At 34.9% G+C, this 12,622-nt stretch overlaps 1 protein-coding gene across 14 annotated transcripts in view; it reads right to left on the bottom strand.

The window, feature by feature from the left end:
• SETD5 (SET domain containing 5) overlaps positions 1-12,622 on the bottom strand; it is a 73,789-nt gene that overhangs the window by 40,295 nt on the left and 20,872 nt on the right. For 8 of the 14 annotated variants that reach the window (XM_032458870.1, XM_032458873.1, XM_032458869.1 and 5 more), the window contains exons 2-3: positions 5,209-5,268; positions 1,873-2,057 (exon numbers count right to left, since the gene is read on the bottom strand). In XM_032458870.1, coding sequence (XP_032314761.1) covers positions 1,873-1,943 — 71 coding nt within the window. In that variant the 5' untranslated portion in view covers positions 1,944-2,057; positions 5,209-5,268. Of the gene's footprint in view, positions 1-831; positions 1,057-1,212; positions 1,311-1,872; positions 2,058-5,208; positions 5,269-12,622 lie in introns of all 14 variants that reach the window. The other 6 variants (XR_004312260.1, XM_032458865.1, XM_032458872.1 and 3 more) reach the window with 3 other exon arrangements.

Raw genomic sequence — 12,622 nt, 5'->3', positions numbered from 1 at the left:
TCTGTCTGGAGATTACTGATGAAAATGTTTCAGGAAATAGAAACACTGGAGTAAAATTTTTAGGCCAGAAGTATTTTTGTTTCTGCAATTACTTCTGGACTCCCAGCAAGATTTATGAGCAGTCAGCTCTGTACCCTGGGAAAAATACCCATTTTGAAAATAACTGCTTTAGATCTTTTTCTCATCCACGAATCCCAAACTCATTGATTTAATCTCTTTGTTGAAATTTCCCGCTACTGTTAATGCTGTCTACCTATATAGCTTGTTAGTCAAGCTATATAGGTTAGTGGCTGACTTTATAAAAATCCATTAACACTATACAACTATGTTACCTATTAATGCAGGAAGATTTTTAAGCACTTTATTTGGGAAATAGAAAACTGGAAGTCTCAGCTATTGGCATAACTAAATCTCTTCGGCATGCAAAAAATAAAAACAAAACAGAACAGGAAAAAAAGCTCTGGAAATAACACAATCCACCCCTCCCCAGCCCCCCACCCTCCATCTTTCTTTTTATATGGGAATAAGGCCAAAAACTGCTTTCAATTCTAGACTACCCCAGAATATAACATATCGCTTCTTAGGGTAGTTTCATTTTAAGTCTTCCTTTATAAGGAAGTTAGTTAACAGGTAAGTTATCCTAGGTGGCTTTGTGAAGAAATATACATGCTCTTTACTAATATTCTCAGTTTCAAGGAAGAAAACCACTATTATCAGGGATGCAGTTGAACCCAGAGTTCTGGTACAGTTGCTTTACTTTGCTGAAGGGGGAAGAATCCCCAGGGACTGTGAAAATGGCAAGAGAAACAGGGGAATTAGAGCAACACCCACCTCACTCAAGAAGTGGCTGTGGGATCAAGAGTCTGAACTGGACCTGAACATATTCAAAACACCAGGATTTTTCCAGCCCAGACCCTAATCCCTGGTACTGCCTGGAATAGACTTGGCTTCTGGGGGTGTGCTGCCCCCTAGGCCCCTTGGGTCTCTTTCGCTGGACTTTCACATCCTGGTGTAGTGCCACTTCGTCTTGAAAGGTAGGGGGCTTCCACTTCCTTTCTGTAAGCAAGGAAGATTGGGTACAAGGGAGGTAAAAGGACAAGAGGGGGAATCTGTGAGCAGGGGGAATCTTGGACAACTTAAAAGAGAAGGGATACAAAAGGCTAAAATTTTTAAACTGTGAATAATATATAAAGTTTTATAATGAAGGCCTACCTTCATTGCCATTTGGCATTTAAATTCTTCAAGAACTGAGAGTCTATTTTAGGGATTGGACTTTTCGACAAATTCTGAATTCCTAAAGCTGCTCTTAGCTGAAAAAAAAGTTTGGTACCACTGATTTTGAAGGTCCTCTTTCTAGGCAATGAATATTATAAAAAACAGATGACATTGCTTTCCACATTTTCTACCCCAAGTACCAGAACGTCTAAGTAACCTGCCCATATAGTTGCAGCCCCTTTACTCTAGAACAATGAGAAGTACATAGGAAGAGGCCTTCAAGGAAAATCAGTTGGAGAAAACTCCTCTTTATCTCCATTCATCAGAATAATCATTAACTCTACAGAAGCAGGTAGTGACACCTACTTATTTTAATACTCCTCACCCATCAAAACAAATGAAAAGTAATGGCTACTTTGCAACTTTAATTCTATTAATTATTTACTCAGAAATCCCATCCTCCCAAATTAGTTTCCTCCCCCTTCTAACTCTTTTTTCTTTTCAGCTTCTATGGGGGAAAGGGAAAGGTCTAATGTCATTTACAGTGGGCTAGGCTTGGGTTTAGAAAATACTACATATTTATTATTAGATGCCCGTAAGAAAGTTGTCTCCAACACAAACTGGCAATGCACCTATTACCTAGGAAGTAGCACTTACTCTGATCCAGCAGCCATATCTGAGTAGGATGTATCTGGTGTGGTGACTCCCAGAGGGATTGCAATGCTCATGACGTCCAACACAGCAGAGCAGAAATCACGGGGTCCAATTATTGGAGACTGGCCACTCTGAGAGTGGGGGTGAGCTGCAGAGCCTTAACCAACATGTTATGGACATGAGGAACTCTGTCACAGAAAAGGAAAATATCTAGTAACTAGACAGTTTCTGAAATTTATTGTAAATGCCACTGAATATTTTCCATTTTTTGAACAAAGCTTTTAAGGGATAAATATAAAACAGGTACAACAAGGGATCAATATTGTCCCATGTTTACTATGCAACTGTTACTGTTCCACAAAGTGAGGTAGCAAAAGCTACAGTCACTTTTCATTTCTATTTTAGTTTTTTTCCTTTTTAGATAAAGAGAAAGTGATAGTCTACGTAGCTCATCAATAAGCACATTTCCCTCATTCCACAACTGCTTATCAAACAAAATTTTCTGGTATCCTAGGACCTAAGAAGTTTTAAGAAATAGGATGGTTGAAAGAAACATCATAGTTTAACTAAATTCTTTAACAATTCAGGATCTTCATTTAAACTCTTCCTCCACCGCACCCCCATCACAAATAAATGAGTTTTACCAGTAGCAATGTTATTTCTTGCAAATTAAAAATGATAAGAGATAAATTTGTTTATATTTGACTGAATATAGCTATTTCTTATTGCTGCCTTCTTTTGTCATAGAACACTCCTCCTTCTAAACCATTTTAGTAACTATAATTTTGGGAGAAGATATAATTGTCTCACTGTATTTGTGAGGTAATATCCACTGCTAGCTATAAATAAAAACATAAACTGGGGTGGAGAGAGGGTACAGTTCAGCGGTAGAGGGTGTGCTTAGCATGCACAAGGTCCTGGGTTCAATCTCCAGTAACGTCATTAAAAAATAATAATAAAATAAAATTTAAAAATTAGAAAAAACCCCATAAACCACGAAGAGTAAAATTTCATGATAAAAATTAGAAAAATTCTGTGTGGAAAAGCAGTGAGAATACCTTGGTTGGTGACCACAGCTAGAAGAACTTGGGAACAGAAAGATTCTCAAACTATTTAAACATAAAGAAACAAAAGTAGACTAAGAGATGTGGAGGTATGGTACAAAGGGAAAAATCGTACTCTGATTTTACATTAGTGATTTTATAGTTTTGTTATAAAAAAAACTAAAAGGATGAAATAAGAAGCATTTTATATGGGAAGAAAGAAAGTCAACATGAGTCAAAGACAAGTTAGTAAAGATTTTCGCAAAAAAGACTACAAAAAGAAGTCATGGTTGTCATGGTGATTTATAAGACAAATAAGACAGCAGAAAACAAATGTTTGTATCAAAAAAAGTAAATGTATGAAAAGCATATATTAATTGACTCAATCCAGTGGATTAATGCAAATTTTAAAATGGAAGATGATCTGAGATGCTTGACTTATTTTAATATATGAAGCAAATTAATGTGGATAAGAAACCCAATTGTGAACAGTGAAACAGGCCAAGATTTTTAAGAACACATAAAGATAATATTACTTTTCCATATTGTTATCTTAGAATGCTACAACAGCTACAAAATAAGTAGTCCTCCCTGGGGTACCTAAACTCTGAAACAGCTAGATGTCACCAATGGATCTAGAACTTACCAAATCTGGGCGTGGCAATACACCTGTTCCTACTCAACTTGAAATGACTATGCTACACTTGGGATTGAAATGAATAGGGCAAATCTTCCTATCTACTGCTTCCTCATAGCTCATAAAAGAGAAATGGCTAATGTAACTTTCTGAGTTTTCGTCCATCATACACATGAATATTTCATTTCCCTAACAATATATCCAAACAAAGTAGAGCAGTACACCCTCCAATCCTTAGGGAAAGTGAAATGAAACCTACAACTAATGGAAGAGAGAATACTTATGAAACAAGCTCAAAAGGGCATATTTAAACACTGGAGATTGTTGGTCACAACTCTTTATTTGATATCACTGCATAATTCAAATTAAAAAGAAAAGTGTGGGAGACAGTACAACTCAGTGGTAGAGCTCATGCTTAGCATGCACAAGGTCCTGGGTTCAATCCTCAGAACCTCCATTAAACAAACCAACCTAACTGCCCACCCTCCCCCCAACCACTCCCCACCCCACAAAAAGCCCAAGGCTTAATTTATTTAGGCTGCCCGGCTTAATAAACAGAACAGAGTCTAATTGATAATGATCATACTACCCCTGACCAACATAGGAATCTGAATCATGTGTTATATTTCAGCAAAGGACGGACTGGACAGACAGACAGACAGACAGACACAGATGCAGACACACACACACACCCCCTCTGTCATAGCCATTATGGGCTACAGACAAGGATTATATACGACACAGCCCTAAGAAAATATTCTATGCCCATAAAAAATGTAGGCACCTAAATAAAAGAAAACTTATAAAACTAAGCTGATAGTGGTTGTTTTTCTGAGAGTAATTTTTTAAAGATATACTAAAAGACAGAAAAATCACTTCAGATAATATCTCCTTATAAATGACTTAAGAGAGTAATACATTCCTTAATGAAAGCCCAACCTAGGTAATTTGGGTAACTGATAAATAATTTTAAGGAAGATTAAATAGTTAAACTATGAGTTTTCATACTCTTTCATGAATTACTCCATTTTCCTTTTGTGTAATTTTACATGACCCCTTCCAGGCTTCTGACAAAGGCATTTTAGGTTAGTTTGGCTGTCTTGTTTGAAATAAAGCTTTTACAATTTTTAATTCAAAAAATGGTAACAAAAAACCAAATTTCTCATATAACTCTGTGAAGAGTTCCTTCCCTATACAACACTCTGCAAAATGTAGCTATTAAAATGTTAACTGAAGAATTCGACAGATCATCTATATGCAATATTTTACTATATTTACTCTAGTTTTATAAGACAAGACAAACTTCTACTATAGTTTACAAAGCTAGTATTCACAGCAGTCACTAATTTATCACACTGTTTGGAGATATGTCCTAGAAAAAGAGAAAGAACTGTCTCTAGGTGGAACAGTTTCAAGATATCTTTTACTTGTTAAATTTCTCTGCCTCTCTTCTTACCAGAATATAAACTCAATGAAGACAAGGATTTTTGTGTTTTATCCTCTGCTGTAGTTCCAAAGTCTAGAACAGTGCCTGTCACATAGAAAGTGTATGAGAGTATTTGTTGAATGGATTACAATAAGCATTATATCAAAACTATAAATTTAGCATTCATTAAAATACAGAAATTAAACCAAACTAAATTTATTTGGTGCAGTCACCTTTTTATAGACCTCTGAATATGAAGTCCCCCAAAATTATCTGCCAGTAGCTCTGAAGACCTAGAAAAAGTTGAGACACAAATTAGTAGAGAAATAACATAGACAAACAGAAGAGAATTCTACAAAAATAATATTTTTATGGTAATTTTGTTTCATTTCTGTATACTGCCTTGTTTATTATCCTATGTTCCATCTAGTATTGTATCTTTGTCCTTTAACCTTGTTATTTTATTTTCCTGTAAAGCCAGAATCTAAATATAGGGTAGAAAAGGAAGTTATCTTTATTTGACTTGAAAAGTGGTAAATACTGTCTCTGGGTAATCTTTTTCTTTCCTTAAAACTAGAATTATCTCCCATCTCTAAGGGATTCCTTCTTTCTATACCTCCTAGGAGGTGCCTCTCTTCTCTACTGACCCATTCCTAAATTGAGAGGCTTTTCTTTAATCAAATGTCAAATTTCCTCTCTGGTCAGTCAGAGATGTATCATCATCTATTAAAAGTTCATACTACTCCTTTCTCCGCCTGACTCCATTCCCGCTATCTTCCTGTCCTACTATAGAAAGAGTGACAAAATAGAGTCAGTTCTATTTGTAGTCATAATGCAAACATGAAAAAATACAGCTTTAATTAGCCTTCTACCTTCCAAAAAAAAAAAAAAAAAAAAAGAAAGAAAGAAAAGGAAAATAGGCGATGACCCAGGATGTTAGGGGGAAAAAAGTCAAATTTAACATTATGCAGAAAGGGGTATTAACATTGAAATGTAATATATCATATACATGAACAGAGCTGTTTGCAGGATTCCAGTTACCAAGCAGTAGAGTGCAAATGTACTTTACGTTGATATCTTATGGATTTCTAACTTTTTATTAAGAATTGGAAAATAAACTATTCTTTAGAAACAATTTTCAAAGAGCACACTCAGAATTATAAAAATGAAAGGTATGAAGGTAACAGTAAAAGGAAGGAAGAAAAAGATCAAACCAAGGAAGTAAGACTCCTTTAGCAACAACCAGTAAGAAAGAAGAAATGACAGGAGTAGAAAAAGAAGTACATGACTGTACAGTAGACAGAAAATGAATGCACCAGAATTTCAACTTCATTTCAATTTAACTATTTCTAGAAAAATCCGTAAGAACCCCAAGGAACACTAGTACGTTCGTGTACTTAGAAGCAGAACCAGCCTGTTTCCCACTACTGACTACTCTTTTGAAAAGTCCCCATTTACATACAGTTTCTAGGGGAAAGGCTGTTAAGAGCATGGCAGAAATAGTTTGTAACTACCCCTATCTTTTTAACTGGGTTCAGAAACGGTCCACAGTCTCTGTATTTGCCATTCTGACAGTCTCTTCTCTATATGACTTGCTGAAAGCACAAGACCCGTGTGATCTGTCTGGTAACTCACTCTCAGAGAAGAGAGACAGAAAGTGTTTTAAGAACAACTCCAATAGAGATTTCAGGAAAAGAAATTGCATCAGCCAGGTGAGCCGGAAGCAGCTGGGAGACAAGAGTCCAATAAACTGCCAATCCAATGAAAGAAATTTCAGAACAAGTCTGCTTCAGTAATCCTATGAAGAGGACTGGCAGGAAGAGGAGTGCCGCTTCAGAAAAAGAACAGGCCTCATATGCTTCAGACAGTCTTTGTACTGTGGCTGTGGACCTTGGCCATTCTCCCAGAAATGATGCAATCCTGACGAACAAGATCTGCTGCCAGAGAAACAATTGTTAACAGCCTATGCAGACAGTAAGTTAGCCAAGAAGCAATCTCTGATCAACTCCACAAACCACCAAAAAGCCAAATTTCTTTCTCAATTTTGGTCTCTGACAAAAACATGTAAGTAATATTTAGACATATATAAACAAGCCATTTTCTCAAAATGTCCCTTTGCCTTCAGTTCCTTTGGGCTTACAATATCCATTATCTTTCATTAAATTTTAAATAAAACACTGACATCATTTTCACTTTTAGGAATTCTCATATTAATACCAAGGTATTTACATTGAAATTTTACACTTTTCCCCCTTCACTCTCATAAGAAAATGTTTCGGGATGCAGTGGCTTCCCTAAATTTTAAAATCACTCTTGAATCTAGGACCCAATTATGAGATTTCAAAGTAAAGACAAACATGTTTTGTGTTTAAAAACACACTAATTCAGTGCCAGAAAGGTATATTTTATAAATATTGTTGAAATTATGTAAAACTCAGTGTTAAAAATAGGCATGTATTACGGAAAAAGAGAAAATCTCTTCTTGCTTAGACTGACATAAAAGGTAGGTTGAGGAATATCATCACAGCTAGCAAGGCCCACTTTTCTCAAAGGCAATAATATAACTTCAAATCTTTTAAGAGGATTAATGATTATTTTCCTCTTATTAGATGAACTGATTATCATTTTAGAATCTAAAATATCCTCACGTAAAAAAAAAAAAATTCCCTAGATTACTTATCTCCTAGGCCTGGTTTCTTTCCAGAACTTCGGTATCAGGCTGTTCACACAGTACTGCTGTAAAATTAGGATTTTTCCCCCCGTCACATACTAAATAAAATGCCCGGCATACAACAAATCCCATTTCTCTAAACTCCAACTAGCCAGAAGACACAATCAACCAAATTTCTTTCTTTTGAAAGTAATAACCCTTAAACTGAGATTCACTAAAAAACACAAACTTCTAAGATACATTCTGAAATCAATGTATTCAGCCAAACCTACCATTTAAACTATTAAAGAACGAAAATCAACAGATATACAGAATAACTGAAGAAGTAGGTCTTTAATAGGCCAATAAATGAAAAAATTCAACCTAGTTAAGAGAAAAAACATGTCATAAAAACTTTCAATAAGCATTAAAAGAAAATAACCATTAATTTAAAAATTCAACTTCTGAATCTACTGATTATTCAAAAATTTGTTGTGTACATAAGCTGAACTTATTCTTAAATACTTCTAGTTAAATTTTCTAATTTTGAATGAATAAATAGTAAAAAGAGGAGATGGGGAAAGAGTATTAGAAGGCTTTTTTCATATGATTATTACCCTCAACTTAACTTTTAAATTACAAAACAGTTCAAAATGCAATAAATATACAAATGCATTTTATCTACATGACCATCTTGTTTGAGAACTAATGTGTCAGCTGCATCGTATGCTTATCTTCCATTTCTACCCCAAACTAAGGTATCAAGGAAAAACACTGCCATCGTACTGTATCATAGAGCTTTTTATCTTGAGAGAAGGAAAAGTATATTAGGAAAAAGTACTATATTAAGAGTTAGGAAATTTGAGTTCTAGCCTATAACTTAATTAGTTTAGAAATCTCAGAAAAATCATTTTTTATAGAAGAATCTTAAATTCCTCAAAGTAAAATCTTCATTGGGTTTTTTCCTTCTCTAAACTTTCTATGAATCCTGGCACTGGCTGAGGCAATTCATGCAACGTCTCAAAAGTCTCAGTTTTCTCACTGTACAACAGAAAGAATAATACCTGTCCTGCTGACTCATAGGTGCACACAGACTAGCATTTGGCACAAATGAGAACTTAAAATGGCTCCCTGGAACTTTGAAATATGTGTGAACAAAGAGGAGCTGCTACTAACAACCTGAATCTGGCTAAAAATTACTTTCACTTGTCTCCAACAGTGTATTTCAATTTTGCTATAGTAAATAATGTGAGAAAAGGCTATATGGGAAACTTGGGGGGAGGGGTGTAGAAGAGATAAGTGGTAAGTATTAGAATAAGAATTATTCAAAAATAAAAGATGAACTCTAAGAAAAGAGAAAGAGCTCAGAGATGTGTTGTGAAGTTTTTGTATTTGGGGTAGTGTAAGTTACAAGTTAGGTGTACAATCTGAAGCAAGTTAACGCAGGCAAAGAGCTAGAAGAGAGTTCATGGCTGAAGAGAAGAAAAAATAGAAGTGTTAGGGTAAACAATTAAAAGACACTAAAGAAACATCATGATTTAGTAAACATCATGATTTAGTAAATTAGAGCCAAGATAAAGTTTTCCTTTTCTCCCACCTCTTCTTCAACACTTGTTTATCCCTTGGCTCCTTTGCCTAAATTTATACTCTCTCTAGGGGCTACTGGCTTGGCACAATAAACCAATGTCTATAAAAGCTCTAGGTTTACTAGAATACATGGTAATTAAAACCCAGTTTTTAAAAAATCCTTTTTTAGTCCATAGTAAGAATTTCTTTCCCCATGAAAAACTTCAGCAACGGCAACATTACAGAATATTCGTCGTACTTGGAAGGGAGGGGAGTGAGTAATACAGTAAGAGTACACGCTTTAAATAATGAAACTAAATACTATAATCTTAAATTACTTTAAGATGACACTGAAGAAATATTTTATTTACAACTCATTTAACAATGATAAACAGGTATTTACTGCTAAAACTAACCAAGGATGCACAAACTCTTTCTGCCCTTAACAATAATCAAAGGAAAATTTTAGGCTTCTAAGTATCAAATAAAGATGATACTCTCAGTGAACTTTGATTTACCTTTTTAAAGAGCTATATTCTCAAGACTTTCTGAAGATTCTGTCCTACTGTGTTTGGAGCCTCAGATCATGCTTTAGAGCCATATACCACACTAGATAGGAAAAGAACCTCTCCACCCTCTGCGTTTGTCTCATCTCAGTCCATACCTTTCTCATTTGCAAACCCTGAAATGGGAACCATGTTTACTTACTCCAAACGAAGTGGGTTATGCACACTTATAAGGCATTAATATCTGTTATCCTTTCAGGAGTTTATGCTAAATTTCTCCAGTTGATAAAAAAATTTAGTTTTAAGTTTATAAAGTCTAATTCATTATTTTACAAAGAACCAGAGCCACAAAAATACTAACTTTTAAGAAGTCACACACACAGTTGTGGAGTTATGAAAATTAGGATTTTAATGTATGGGTTCCATTTACTGAAGTAATTACTACTTAGATAGCAACATACGAATTAAAACAAATTTTAAAAACATTAAGCACCAAGTCCAGATTTACATTCCTGGAGCTCTCAGGATTTATATTATCTAGATTTGTCAGGTTTTTCTTCATTCATTCAACAATCATTAAATGAATAACTACTACGTATAAAAACTATGTTAAGTGCTATTTTAAGATGTTTCTCCTATCCATAGAAAAGAGGATGGGCACTTTGCAAACTCTTTTGGTTTGCCTATGTGCCAAGTATTGCATTTTCACAACCATGAAGGGAAAAGAAAATCCTAAAATGCGTCTCTACAAGTAATGAGTCATCCTGAAGAGAAAACATCCTCCCCACCAAAAAAGAAAAGCCCAAACCACTCCATAGTTTACTAGTGACACAGAAGAGTGCAGAAACAGATTCTTCTATAAATCTCTTAAACTGTTCAGACAAAACTTATCGTTGACTAGTCTCATGGAAAATTCTATTAAGAATGAATAATAATGGGCAGTAAGAACCTTCAAAACACAAACAGAAGTGACTATACATGTTCTGTGATTATTTGGCAGATCAAGTGGCCAAGTATATAGCAGTAAAAGAATTTAAAGCTTAAGAATAGCTGTATCTTTATTCTTAATTTTTTATTTAAAAAATGCCTGTAAAAGTATACAAACATTACAAAGCATAAAGATGCAAAATTCTCACATAATTCCACTTTACAAAGATTCCCCTAAGATGACAGTGATAATCCTACTGTTCTGTAATCTGCTTTGCTCACTTAGTAATAAATTTTGAACACCCTTCCCTATGTGTATGTATAAATTTACTTCTTCCTTAAATGACAGCAATGTATTCTATCCTATGGATCGACGTAATTTAAGTCAATCTTCTGCAGGTGGATGTTTAGACTGTTGCTAATTTTCCATAATATACACAATGCTGCACTGAATGTCACATACATACGCCTTTCTTTATATACATGTACAAACATTTCCTTAGGACACATTCATACAAGTGGAACTGCTAAAATGGGACAAACATACTTGTTAGTGATCCCAAACCATCCCCTAGAAATTTAAAACCATTTTACACTCCCACAAACACAGTGGGAAGGCTACGCTTTCTTATAAGGTCTAAAATAAATTAATTTCTCGGAGTCTCTTCCTTAGAAGTCTCTCTACATCCTAAAAGAAAACCCTAAGATGAAAGTTAACTGCAAATTCTCAACAATTCTCTGACACACTAAGACTACTGACTGGATGCACTATTGCCTCTAAAATTCTTGTATACAAAAGTATGAGATCTCAGCTGCTTTTTCACAAAATTTGGGCTGAGATCTTCAAAATAAAACCTAGATAAAGCACTATTTTAGAACCAAAGTATTTTCTTATAGTTGTCCCATGAAGACAACTTTTAATTCTTTTAATAGAAGGTAGCACCAAGCTCTAAATTTTTTTGCAGTAACGAAAAAACAAATTATGCTAGCCTTCTCTAATCTAGCTGGCATCTGTAGGGTTCTGACTGAAAGATTCAAGTAACCTAGAAGATACGAGCTCTTTAGTTTCAAACAGGTTATCAAAACTCTGTTCTAGCAGTTCTGCCTCGGTAGTATCAAGTATGATGCCTTCACTTCTAATTATCCTTGGAAAAAGAATAAACTTTGAAACTGTGAGAAACTTGCCAATACTGATTTGCTAGAAGACAGAGTATCAAAGTATTGACTAAATTTGTAATGTAGCTACAAATCATTTAGTACACACTCCATTATGACACCAGACACCCATATGGTCCAAATCTAAATCCTGGGTAAATGCAAAAAAACCCTCTCCTTTTCGCTGTGCTGGTAGTAGCACCTGACTGAGAGCCTGGATGTAGAGCTATTCTTTCTCCTTCGAAATATTTCACAGACTGTTTTTTATCCATCCACTCACCAACACTACTTACCTCCTTATGATTTCAAGGTTGCAATGAAATTATCTTGCTACTTCTGGGTTCTCAACCCTCCAATCTACTCTTCATTCATCCATGATGTTAACCCTTCCAGGGCAGGACTTTGATCATTACCATTCTACTATTAGGAACCTACAAAGGCTTCCTGAAGTGTTAGGTCAAACTTTTCTGCCTGAATAGAACAAGACCACTTTTGAAATCTTGCTTACACCATCCTCCTGTGTGATATGCTATTTTCTGCATCTTAAAAAAAAAAAAAAACGAAAACCTTTATCATAAAATTTTCAAACAAATACAAAACCAGAAAAAAAAAACCTGTAATGAACTCATGGACCCTATCCAGCTTTAATCAATAATGAACTCAAAGCCAATCTAATTTTATTGTAACCTCTCCTCCTCTACAGGATTATTTTACAGTGAATCCCAGAAATACCAATTGTATATATCACTTTTGCTGAGTAAAGCTGTCCCTTGCTTATCATAAATATGTTAAGAGCAGTCAGCTTAAAATGACAGGTGGTAGTCACAGGTAAAGAAAGATCAT

Source organism: Camelus ferus, chromosome 17, assembly GCF_009834535.1.
Source record: "Camelus ferus isolate YT-003-E chromosome 17, BCGSAC_Cfer_1.0, whole genome shotgun sequence".
NCBI lineage: Eukaryota > Metazoa > Chordata > Mammalia > Artiodactyla > Camelidae > Camelus > Camelus ferus.
Note: the sequence above shows the minus strand (reverse complement) of the source record. Positions and strands in the feature narration are given on the sequence as shown.